Below are 12824 nucleotides of genomic sequence, written 5' to 3' on the forward strand. Positions count from 1 at the left end.
TACCAAAATTTTATGAATGAAAGTAGACAATTCTGAAAAATGGAAGAGAGAAAATCCTGTGTATATATCTATAAAGGTATTTCAAGCATGGGAAGACTGTGAAATGGATTCCCATAGTTTACTAGGCTATTTTTGTTGAGTTTGCTGGATACAAGCTTGTAGAAACTTTTAATCAATTTGTAGAACTCCTACCTTTTCTGTCAATATTTCATTGATTCTTTTTCTGAAGAAAAAATTAAATCCTAGGTAAGGAATATGAAATAAAATTTATGGGTTTATGGCTAATTTCAGATTTTTTCCCAACTCTGCATGAAGTAATCATTAAAGAATATATTGCAAGACAAAAAAGGATGTTTGCCTGTGTCTCAGATAAGTATTATCTTCATGTAACTGTGCTAAACCTTCAGTGATTTCTGGCTCAGCAACGTCATGAGCAGTCACCCCTGAGACAATGTAGATCTCGATCACTTAGCTAGAAGGGATGTTTAAACCAATGTAGAAATAATATATTAGCCTTGCTCTTCCTCGTTTTATTAGTTTTAAAATATTAAGTAAAGGGCATTTTGGCTAGAAGGACAGTGTTTTCTACTCCCTGATCTGCTGCATCCAGCTATAATTTTTGCTTTCTCTTTGCTCTAAAATGTCAGATTTCTTCTGGAAAGGTCTGAATTACTAGAAATTAATTTCACACCTCCAAAAGCAAAAACAAATTGACAATCAGGATGATAGAAACTTAGTATTTTAGGGAAACAGTATGATACTTGCTCCTAATATGAAATTAATATATTAGACTTTGCATTTAAATGTATAAACCAGGGAAAGATGCCCACTCTGTTTCAGCTCTGAATTGGTAGGCAGTGGAACCTTTAGGCAGTTTTCTTGCTAAAACAAAATCTTTAGATTTTCTGTCGACTGGGGAGCAGAAGAAATATAACACAATCGGCACAGCCTCAAGTAAGGGACATTTGAAGCATGCATTGTATTTATCTGATGGATTGAAATCTCCTGGAAGAAAAGTATTTCTTGCCTATTGTGCATGTCAATTCTATTTCAGTCTATTGTGCAGGAAAAAGAAAATCTTTATGAAAATGACATTTTGTTGTATGCATCAGGCATGTGGAGCACTTTAATGTGTTTTTACAATGCTGAATGCTGACCCCAGCGGTACAGAGAACTCAGGAGGTACAAAATGTGTTATCCACAGCCACAAAGTGTACAAATGTAGGCTCTGTGGAGATGTTCCATGCCCTTTCAAGGGTGCGGGGAAGAGCCCAGGAACAAGTGATGAAGTAACTGTATCACCATCTTGGTATCCTCTGCTGCATCACAGAATCATAAAATCGTTTGGTAGGAAGGAATTTTCAAAGGTTGCCTAGTCCAACCCCCTGCAATGAGCAGGGACATCTTCAACTAGATCAGGTTGCTCAGAGCCCCATCCAGCCTGGCCTGGAATGTCTCCAGGGATGGGGTATCTACCACCTCTCTGGGCAACCTGGACCAGTGTTCAACATTGCAAAAAACATTTTTCCTCATGTCTAGCATTGTTTATATCTGTGGTACAAAGTAAGCCTTTTAGTCTCTTAAAGTTCTTCAGAGGCTGCCAGTTGACTACGAGCTACTTGACAATGTCTGGTGTGAAATTTGCCTTTTCCTTCCCTGAAAGTATATTTTGTGTGATGCAGAGAGGCTGGCACTAAGCAACCAGCCTAAAGCATCAGGGTGGGCAGTGAACTGTTTTTCACCTGAGCCTTTCTCATACCAGCCATAAAAAGGAGTGAAGTTAATAGTCCTCAGCCTCCTCATCACAACACGATGCAAGTTGTCCAAGGCTAGTGATGGTCAGGATTCGTTTTCAGTCACAGTCTCTTGTGAAGGAAATGGGAAAGAAAGCCAAGAGTGAGGGATGAGAATTGAACCCAGCCTTGCACTGTGACAGACAATACTGTCATGCAAGCTCTTACCTGAAATAGGCATTCTCCCTGTTAGAAAACGATTTGTTTCAGCTGAATTGGAAAGCTGTTCTGCAGTTGCAGCAGAGCAACATATTTTCTTTTTCCCCAGGGATCTCAGAGTTAAGGAAGATCAATAGGGTGATATTAAAGAAGTTTTGCAAAATCCTGAATCTCAGCCCAGCTACTCTTTGAAAAGTTTGGGTGAGCTCCTGCATAGGATACCAAAATATCTAGTAAACAATCTTTTTCTCTTGTATTGATGTCTTCAAATCACTTCTAAGGCTCATCTATGTCAGTTCTTACGTCATGAAGCTGTGTTAAAGCTGATTTTTTTTTTTTTTTAAGAGCATTGTGATGTCCATCTTATTTAAATTCCTTTCAACTATCAGTCAAACCTGAGACCTCCTTCTTAACCACAGTATTTTAGTTTGCCTTCTAGGTTGATGTGATTTTAGTTTTCATAGAGAAATTAGTTTCGTGAGTTTCAGGCAGCACATTTCTCATGCTTTATTTTTTATTCAAGAATCTTCTGCATTGTGACATTTCAGTAAGAAAACAATTGTTTTGCTCTGGAAATGGTGTGATATTCAAACGGTAGAAGCAAGCGACATTGTAAATCTTTGTGCTTGTTTGCAATAATACACTTAAATTCAATCCCATTAACGCATGATGGAGACATCACATATTTAAATTTGAGAGTTTCCAAGGATTTTTTAGGTTCTTTTATATATATATATATATATTTTATTTCCTGCATTAGCAATTAGCTTTATACTTGAGTACCTCTGCAGAGACTTTCTGCTGGTATGCTCTGCCTGGTAGCTGGCATCCTTCTTTACGACATGGGCACATTGCTGCCAGCATAAGAAAAGCTTCATGTCCACTGCTCTTTTTAAGACTAGGTTGAATGCAAAAGTGATTTTCCTGATCCTGGTAATTCTAGGTTGAGTATATTCTGATGACTTCTAATTACTTTATTGCTCCTCAACTAGCTGTTTCCCAGTCTTTTTGTTTTTCAGAAGATAAAATGTTTTCCAGTCAGATTTTGACATTGTTATTATGCTGGTGTAGCATCAAGGTTTTTGCAGCTTAATTGCTTTCAGCTTTCTATCTCTCCTCAGGTCTTTTTAGAGACAGTAAAAAATGAATTACTTATTTTGCATACTTCCTGAGCTCTTTAATGGCACATTGTCAATACCTGAGCAATTTCCAAATCAAGGCCAGTTCACCTTGTTTTTAAGGATTCTGATTTTTCTGGCTGAAATCTTCCGATTTTTTTTTTTTTGGCTGCAATCTTAGAGACAATCCATATAGAAATGCAATCTAAAATGGCTGCAATTAAGGAAATATACATGGGGGATGTGTAATTTATATACTTTGGGGGCAGGTCTTAAAAACATTGAGCCTTCGCAAAATTTCAATTATATATATATATTTAATTGTTATTTGTAACTTTCCTAGAATTGTGAATGTTGATTTCATCATTCATAGGAATTTCTCCTGTAACTCTGAATCTCTCATTTGATACCCAGAGGCCAATCTTTCTGAGCATTTATAAAAATTGACTGGTAAAGTCTTTCCTGTAGAAATGTCAGACATCTCACTGGCTGACCTGTTATGTAGGCAAACTGAATGATGGTATATTATTGTCCTTTGTGGTATAACGTTTTTCTGTCCAATTCTTAAAATAATCTTATTCCAGTTCCTGAAGAGTCTTCTTTCTACTTTCATGAAAGAAATGGCAGTAGCCGGGTTATAATGAAAGGTCAGTGAATGAACAGGTATAGAATTTCACCTTTTAGTGGCTGGAGAGTAGAAGAGGTAAGGAATCTACCATTAAATAGCAGCTAAGGGTGGTATCTTTAGCTCATGAAGCTGAAATATATATTTTTAATAGAACCAAATTCTAATCCTAGGTCTGTATATTTATGTTTGATGTTTAACTGTCTGCAAACTATGGATCTTTTGCAAGAGTATCTTTATCTGGCTACAAAAGTTCTTTATGACTTTAATGAATTTCTTGTATTGTGTATTATTTTTGTGCCCTGTGATGCAATGGAGAAACTTTTCCTTTTTTGAACCGGAGACGTATTGGCTGGGGTATTTCCATATAAAGTCTTTCAGTAGGAGGCAATACAACTTTCTAAACTTTGTCTTAGCACTACAGAAAGTTCGTAGGTAGCACAAAGGTATTAGGTAAAAGGCAAGTCACTGTCATCCTTGTAGAGACACAGGGAGAGCCCATGACTTTCTAGAGTTTCTGGGAAATCAGTAAATGCTCTGAAAATTCAGTTTGGACAACCCGAGTTATCCAGGGCTTGGACCAATATTTCTTCCAAATGTGAGAGGGCTGCTCTGCTGGGTTCACCAGTTCATACAGCCTCTGCTCTGTGAATATAAGACAGTTCCTTGCTACCAGAGTCGCTGGATGTGATCGGCCTTAGAGCTTCACAGACAACTTATGTTTGGAAAGGCAGGTCATGACTATTTCAGAAAATCCCAGCCCAAAGGATAACTCTGATCCACTACAGTGTGCGTAATATGGAATCACGGAATAATTCTGTTGAAAGGGGCCCTGGAGTCCAAAGTCCTATTCAAAGCACGGCTAACTTCAAAGTTTTAGTGTGGGTTGTCCCTATTCATTCTCATTGCTTAAAACAGTAGTTTTTTAATATATTCTGTCTAATCTTTTTGAGAACACATTCATTAAAGTTTTTCTTTGTGCAAAATGTAAATAAATGTGTCCATTTATTAAGGAGGCAGAAAAATAAATAGACTATTGACATATCATGTTCTTATTGTAGAAGAATATTTGTGGATTTAGATGAAATTTTCATTCAGATAGAATTGTCATAAAAATCCATGTTGTTATCAGTTTAAAACAAAACCTGCTCATTAAAAATTAACTATGTGACTCAGTGTAATTTTAAATGAATTTACAGTGATTCAAGTGATGAAAGTGAAAGTTAATGACTCGGTTTGGTTTTTATTTTTCTATCTGTGTCAGAAACACTAGATGTATTTCAGAATAACTCATGATCCTATTTTTTAGTTCTCTGAGTTAAGTTGTGATGTGGCTCATCTCCTAGAAATAGATGAAATATAGCATAAACTATATTTGGAATTTATTTTATTAGTTTATATTAACTATTGGTTGCTAAAATACATATAGTTGAATACTTTTCCCTGTAGGTAATATGGGAAAATAACTGATTTTTAATTTAGATTTTCATTTTTATTTCTAGGGATTGGATTTCGCAGCCTTCACAGCACATATGTTTGTTGGTATCTGCCTTGTTGTTCTGGTTTCCTTTCCTTTTCTCAGACTTCTTTACTGGAACAAAAAACTTTATAATAAGGAACCAAGTGAAATTGTTGGTGAGTGTGAGCATGAAAACATTTTTATTATCACTACACTGAATATGTGCTAAATAGAAACTGAATAGTGCCTACTCCAATATTGTCCTCAAGTGGAAGTGCCAACTCTCCTTTCAGTCTCTGAATGATATATATTTTTTTTAAATAAGAATTTAGATTTTATTTCTAGCAGAGACATTTTCTGACTTTTAGAAATGGATGTTTTTCTGGTGCTAAGGTTAAGGTGTTGACATGAATTATTAAATATATTTCAAAATTTATAGGGATATTTTGCATCATTTATAGCCATAGGCTAGAATACCAGAGTGTTCTGCATCACAACAGATAACATTTATTCAAGGTATTGAGTTCACAATCTAGCCTTAGAAATATACCAGGTTTCCCTTCTGACAGTACACCGATACTTTTCCTCACTGCTGGCTTTCTTCCCCTGTATCTTTTCAGCAATCTTTTCCAGGTCTGTGGTTACTGAAGGATATTTCATCAAGAGTAGAAGAACTTTCCAAGTTCTTTCCAGCTTGTCTCTGTGGCTCTTCCAAACCTGCATTTCCACAGTGCATAATTTCTAGTCAACTGGCAGCCTATGGAGAGCCTTGAGAGACTAAATGGTATACTTTGTACCACAGATATGAACAATGTTAGACATGAGGAAGAAGTTTTTTACAATGAGGGTGGCAAAACACCGGCCCAAGTTGCCCAAAGATGTGGTAGATGCCCCATCCCTGGAGACATTCCAGGCCTGGCTGGATGGGGGTCTGAGCAACCTGGTCTAGTTGAAGATCACAGAATCACAGAATGTTAGGGATTGGAAGGGACCTCAAAAGATTATCTAGTCCAATTCCCCTGCTGGAGCAGGACCACCTAGATGAGGTTGTACGGGAAGGTGTCCAGGTGGGTTTTGAATGTCTCCAGAGAAGGAGACTCCACAACCCCCCTGGGCAGCCTGTTCCAGTGCTCTGTCACCCTCACTGAGAAGAAGTTTCTTCTCAAATTTAAGTGGAACTTCTTGTAATCCAGTTTGTACCCATTAACCCTTGTCTTACCATTGGTTGTCACCAAGAGGACCCTGGTTCCATCCTCCTCACACTCACCCTTTATATATTTGTAAACATTAATGAGGTCACCACTCAGCCTCCTCTTCTCCAAGCTAAAGAGACCCAACTCCCTCAGCCTTTCCTCATAAGGGAGATGCTCCACTCCCTTAATCATCTTTATTGTTCTGTGCTGGACTCTCTTCAGCAGTTCCTTGTCCTTCTTGAACTGAGGCGCGCAGAACTGGACACAATATTCCAGGTGTGGTCTCACCAGGGCAGAGTAGAGGGGAAAGAGAACCTCTCTCGACCTACTAACCACCCCCCTTCTAATACACCCCAGGATGCCATTGGCCTTCCTGGCCACAAGGGCACGGTGCTGGCTCATGGTCATCCTGCTGTCCACCAGGACTCCCAGGTCCCTTTCCCCTACGCTGCCCTCTAACAGGTTGTTCCCCAACTTATACTGGAACCTGGGGTTGTTCCTGCCCAGGTGCAAGACTCTACACTTGTCCTTGTAATTTTTCCCCACCCAGCTCTCCAGCCTGTCCAGGTCTTGCTGGATGGCAGCACAGCCTTCTGGCATATCAGTCACTTCTTCCAGCTTGGTGCCATCAGCAGACTTGTTGACAGTGCACTCTAATCCATCATCCACGTAATTGATGAATATATTAAATAATACCGGTCCCAGTACTGACCCTTGATGCACTCCACTAGATACAGGCCTCCAACTAGACTCTGCCCCATTGACCACGACCCTCTGGCTTCTTTCCTTCAGCCAGTTCCCAGTCCACCTTACTACTTGATCATCCAGACCACACTTCCTCAGTTTAGCGGCAAGGATGCTGTGGGAGACTGTGTCAAATGCTTTACTGAAGTCAAGGTAGACCACATCCACCACTCTGCCATCACCTATCCACCTCGTTATGTCTTCATAAAATGCTATGAGGTTGGTCGAACATTACTTCCCCTTGATGCAGCCATGTTGATTGCCCTTAGTGACCTTCTTATCCTTGATATGCCTTGAGATGGCACCAAGGATAAGTGGTTCCATCACTTTCCCAGGGATGGAGGTACCTGCTCATTGCAGGGGTGTTGGACTGGCGACCTTTGAAGGTCTCTTCCAATGCAAACCATTTTATGGTCCTGTATCAAAATGCTAAATATAGAGCAAGTTCCTGCCTGTTCTACATAGGGCTGAAAAGGAGAATCCTTTGTGGAAGAGATCATCTTTCTGTTGGGGAGGAAGCGAACCCTTGAAACCTCCCAGATAGAAACCTTTGTAATTACGCATCCTTATAAAAATGATTACTTTTCTTTGTTACTTGGAAGTATATTATTAAATCTTTGGCACTCAGCACATTTCTGTAACTTCCTAACTTTCTCATTTAAAAAGAATTAATTTGCTTTTCTTCATTTCTTATTTTCCAATAAAAGTCATAGATTCAGGGACAGTTTCATGAATAACTAGAGTTATTAGCTACTTTAATTTTCTTTGAAAGTGCCAGCTTGCAAGGTGTCTTGAGATAAGTAATATCCAAACAGCCCAATTTATTCTGCCAACTGTGAGCAATTTTGATCCTGACATAATAGCAGTATTTTGAGAATATACATTTTAGAAAATAAAATAATTATTATTATCTTTCATCTATAATGTTTTGAATCATATGTTTTTGATTTTTAAGAAATCAGGTATGCATAACATTTTTAAAATTAGTTTGAACAGTACTGACATAATATTTTTGCAGGTGAAACATTGCACACTTGTAAGGGGCTGGCACATTTCCCTCAATTTGTCTCTCGGTAATCTTTGTTACTTGCAGCCTAGTATGTTCAGACACAGCAGTCTCCCAATCAGTATACCATGTGTTCTTTCTCATAATCAGCTGCTCCTCCATTGCTGTGAAGGTAATCCGTAGCTGTTCAATTATAGCAAATGCTAAAGCACTAGTCTTTCTCTTGAAATTTTCTGTTAAAGGAGAACAGAAAATGACCAACACAGCTCCATTAGGAGGTAGCTGTCGTGGTTTGGATTTGCAGAATGTGCTCCAAGGTCCTTTCAGGTGTCCTTCCATTTCAGGTTGCCATGAATTTGCCATAACTTTGAGTGGTTTGTTTGAAGCAGCTGTTTTAATCAACTAAATACCAGCCTGTCCTCAATTAGCAATTAAACAAGATATGTGATACTTAATTGGTATATTATTCTACCCAGTTTTTTTTTGCCATATGCCATGTGCTTTAGGCTTTTTTCTATTGTTTTGGACTGCACAGATTATTGAGAATGGATAAGCACTAGTTTTAAGAACAGGCAATGCTGTTATTCTGATTATACTTTGGTAGATTAATTTCAATTCTGTGTGTTGCCAATGTCTTTAAACTCTCAGCTTTTTAAATGGGGCTCCAGCACCTGTACAACAGAAAAAATGCATGTTCATTCCCCAGGAGCCACTGTCTACCTGAAGTAGCTTGAAGCAGGGCATATTACAAAAGAAAAAAGAATGTGAAGAACTCAGACATGAGAGAGAAAATCAATTTCTTTTTAAGAATGAAAGGGTACTTTGAAGACTTTTTTTGAGTGCCACTTTCAGCTGATAAGCTTGCACCTTGTCCTGTGTGATGCAGAAAAAGATGCTAGGATTGGGGCAGTAAGCTGAGAAGGTTTAGAAGGTATAGGTACAGTTTCCCAAAAGACTATGTAGGAATTAAATAATAATATATAAGTAGAAGAGGAATTAAAATTGGTGTTCTCTTTCTTCCCCCTAGAATATATTCTTACTTGAAATCAAAGTTTTTTACCTCTCGTAAGGGTTAGCGATACATTGTTTAGTCCCTGGGTAGCATGACAATACACTGTTATGTCCCAGCTGCGGAGATGTGGATAGACTTCAGTGTTTGAGAAAGTTGCTGTCCCAGGTCAGTGCACTCGTGTGGTCCAGTGACAAGTAGTATTACTGCAGTTTTTGCCAAAGAGGAAGGGCTTTTTCTTAGCATTACAACTAATTTGGCATCAGCTCCCCATTTCTCCTGCGTTGCTTGCTCCGGTTTCTGATTGTTTCACTGGCTGAATGAGAGACCCACTATTGAAGTGGTGATGCCAGGAAAGGGGGAGCATGTTATTCCCTCTGGTGTATCTCACTGTCTGCAGTAGCTGGGAAAATGCTGCTACAGTTAGTAGGATAGCCAGTATGTAAAGCATACAACAGAAGGAATTTTCTAATTAATCATAGTCATGTAAAATGTTACTGTGTGAAAAAGACAGTGCTGTTTCCCATGACGTGAAATGTGGTAACCAGAGGAGTGAGCAAATCTGTTTCTTCCTTCCATGTGGAGTTTTACAACTGCTTCTCCAAGAGAAGAGATCGGGGAGAAGGAGGAGAAAAAGATCTACAAAACTGTCAGTGAAACGGTAGAATGTCTAGAAAAGGAAAGAAGCAGGGGAGCGATAACTGAGGGTTGTCCGGCATGTGCAACTGTCAGGACTGCGTGGCTGCAGACCCAAAAAGTCCAGCCATTGTTCCTGGACTTGACTAAGTTCTGATCATGTGGGGCCTTGTTTTGCATGAAAATGTCCAAAGCATGACACAGATAAGGTGAAGATCAAGAGAGGAAACAATGTAAAACTGAAAAACTCATTTAATGTCCTGTGAGTTTTCCCCTCTGTGTCCCATAGTGTCTGCCATAGTATTTTGTGCTGCACGAGACTGACCAAGCGTACACCAACTGTAATTGTAACTGAACACAAGCTATAGCTCAGTGCTGTCATTATTTTGCCCATGTGAAGCCCCTTGCCTGTCCTAGCTCTGAGATGCCTGCCTGAGGGAATGCTCCCCAGCGCAGGTGGCCATGGCTAAGGGGGTAACAGCTTTGTTCTTTTCTCAGGTCATGGGGTGTCTGGGTGGCCTCCACATCCTCTAACAGTGGTACATGCCCCCACATCATGCCCTGGAGCGTGACGTAAAACCTTTTGGTTTAATGCTGGAGAAGAACTATTCTCGTGACTTGCAAGCCAACCCCTATGCTGCTTGAATTGAAAAAAGTCCACATAAAATAATACTAATGTCCAGGGCCACAAGGACACCACAGGAGCACAGAGGGGACCCAGGTTAAGGAGTTACGCAGCATCAGTACAGCTATGTGCACTACTCAGGGTCAGGGAACAGTTCATAGCCCTATTTTAACTACTAACATATTTGTAACCATAGGAACCATTTCTTGCTAGAATCAGTGAGGTTCAAGTAACTAGCTGGATTAAGTACATTGAAAGGTCTCAGTCCTGAGGTACATCTGTACCTGTGTAGGTACTTCACTAGCTGCCAGTAAAACAATCTTGGTATTTTAATTTAACTGTTGAAAGTAGTGGGCAAATTGGTTCATATGAGAAAACCAGCAGGCAGATTATGCGTAGAATCATGTCCAAAGAAAGGGATAGTTCAAGATATTTTCAGGCATTCAACTCCAAGCTCTATCTGGTTGACAGTTTTGCAATATGCATTGCTGTCCTCACCCAAGATGCTAAATTCTTGGGAACATATTGGAAGCATTTTTAGACCGTGAAAAACAATGTGGAAAAGGAAAGCTTTTTTTTGTGTTTCCCCCCTCTTCATTAACGATGAATAGTTAACATTTTAACTCTACTACTGTAGATGACAGCACACAAAAAGATGCAACTTTCTTACAAATTATCTTGGGATTTAAGATCCTAACTTTCTGGTACATACTGTGTTTTTTATTTTAAGGGAGTGGAAGACTTTCAGTCTCAAAGGAGCAAGGTAGTCATGTGGTTCTTGCAAACCTTGCGTATACTCCTTTTTGGATAATATACCAGGATCTATGAGGGTCATGGTTTTATGCTTGAAAATGTAAGGAAAAAAAATCTTTTATTGTTTGCAGCTTCAACAGAATCATAGAATCATAGAATAGTTTAGGTAGGAAGGGACCTTCAAAGGTCATCTAGTCCAACCCCGTGCAATGAGCAGGGACATCTTCAGCTAGATCAGGTTGCTCAGAGCCCCGTCCAGCCTGGCCTGGAATGTCTCCAGGGGTGGGGCATCTGTCACATCTGGGGCAGTGTTTTACCATCCTCGGTGTAAAACATTTCTTCCTCGTGTCTGGCTGAATCTCCCCTCTTCTAGTTTAAAATCATTAGGCCTTGTACTGACATAACATGCCCTTCTAAAAAGTCTGTTCCCATCTTTCTTATAGGCCCCTTTTGAGTACCAAAAGGCTGCAACAAGATCTCCCTGGAGCCTTCTCTTCTCCAGGCTGAACAACCCCAACTCTCTCAGCCTGTCCTCACAGGAGAGGTTTTCCAGCCCTCTGGTCATCTTTGTGGCCTCCTCTGGACCCTCTCCAACAAGAGAGGGTCTTCTAATGATCAGGGATGAAAATAAGTGCAGTTATTTACTTTACACAGATTCAAGATTTTCATACTTTTAAACATTTTAGATCATTTATGTTTCAAATCCTGTATATGTACTTTGTACTGCTTTAGAATTGATGGAGTATTCTCCTTGGAAAGAGGAAAATGTTGATCTGACTTCATGATGAAAATAGTATACTGACATTGCAAAATAAGGAAATATGATAGTCTCGTTTGTTTAGTGCATTGATAATATAGCCATCAGAAGAAGGCAACTGTAATATTACTTTACCTGTCTTATGCAGAAAGGAAGTAAAATATAGTGGCATTTTGAATCAATAGAGCAACACTTCTTATTTTTATTATATACATTTTTCACAGAAGGAAATCAGTACAGAAAAATCACTGATGGGAGGTTCAAACTTAGGAGGTGGTACCTCCTATTTCTTTTGCAGTACTTGGCCTGCAGGATTGTTGTGTGCATATCACAGCTGTGGGATGATTATACTGATATACACTGGTCTTATAATTAACAGTGTTTTAGTGAAGCTATGACAGCATTTTTCGCTTTACTTGAATCGCTCTGAAGCTCACGAGATCTTCCTGATATACAGAGATTAGGAGAACAATTTAGGTTAATTTAACACCTGCTCAGTATCTATTTGCTGCAGAGCGCTTTCACTGTGATGATGTTTCAAATAAATGTGGAACCTTGACAGATTTTTAGATTATTCCTGCCAGTTTTATTTATCAAAAGGAGCGGAAGTTATTAGTCACCATTTTTACATTTAAACCAGTTGCTAAAAGATATGGTGAGTCTGAAGTGTGCATCATTATTTTGCCCTTCATTTTGCCCTATTAAATGCATTAGATGAGGCACTATCTTTTGGATTATGGGAGTTGTCTTCAGGCTGTACCTTTTAATGATTTTTTCATTAATAGGACTTTGGGAATACCATGTTTAAGTATTTTATTTTATTTTATTTTATTTTATTTTATTTTATTTTATTTTATTTTATTTTATTTTATTTTATTTTATTTTATTTTTTACTTCCCTTCTTTTTTGCTGGTATTGAAAGGACCTCAGAATTAGTTATGTCTGGT

The 12824-nt window shown here is 38.9% G+C and overlaps 1 protein-coding gene across 2 annotated transcripts in view; it reads left to right on the forward strand.

The window, feature by feature from the left end:
• Nucleotides 1–12824, forward strand: part of OCA2 (OCA2 melanosomal transmembrane protein) — a 207306-nt gene that overhangs the window by 102037 nt on the left and 92445 nt on the right. For both annotated transcript variants that reach the window (XM_071803651.1, XM_071803652.1), the window contains one exon: nucleotides 5198–5330. In XM_071803651.1, coding sequence (XP_071659752.1) covers nucleotides 5198–5330 — 133 coding nt within the window. The remainder of the gene's footprint in view (nucleotides 1–5197; nucleotides 5331–12824) is intronic.

This window comes from Patagioenas fasciata, chromosome 1 (assembly GCF_037038585.1).
Source record: "Patagioenas fasciata isolate bPatFas1 chromosome 1, bPatFas1.hap1, whole genome shotgun sequence".
Taxonomy (NCBI): domain Eukaryota; kingdom Metazoa; phylum Chordata; class Aves; order Columbiformes; family Columbidae; genus Patagioenas; species Patagioenas fasciata.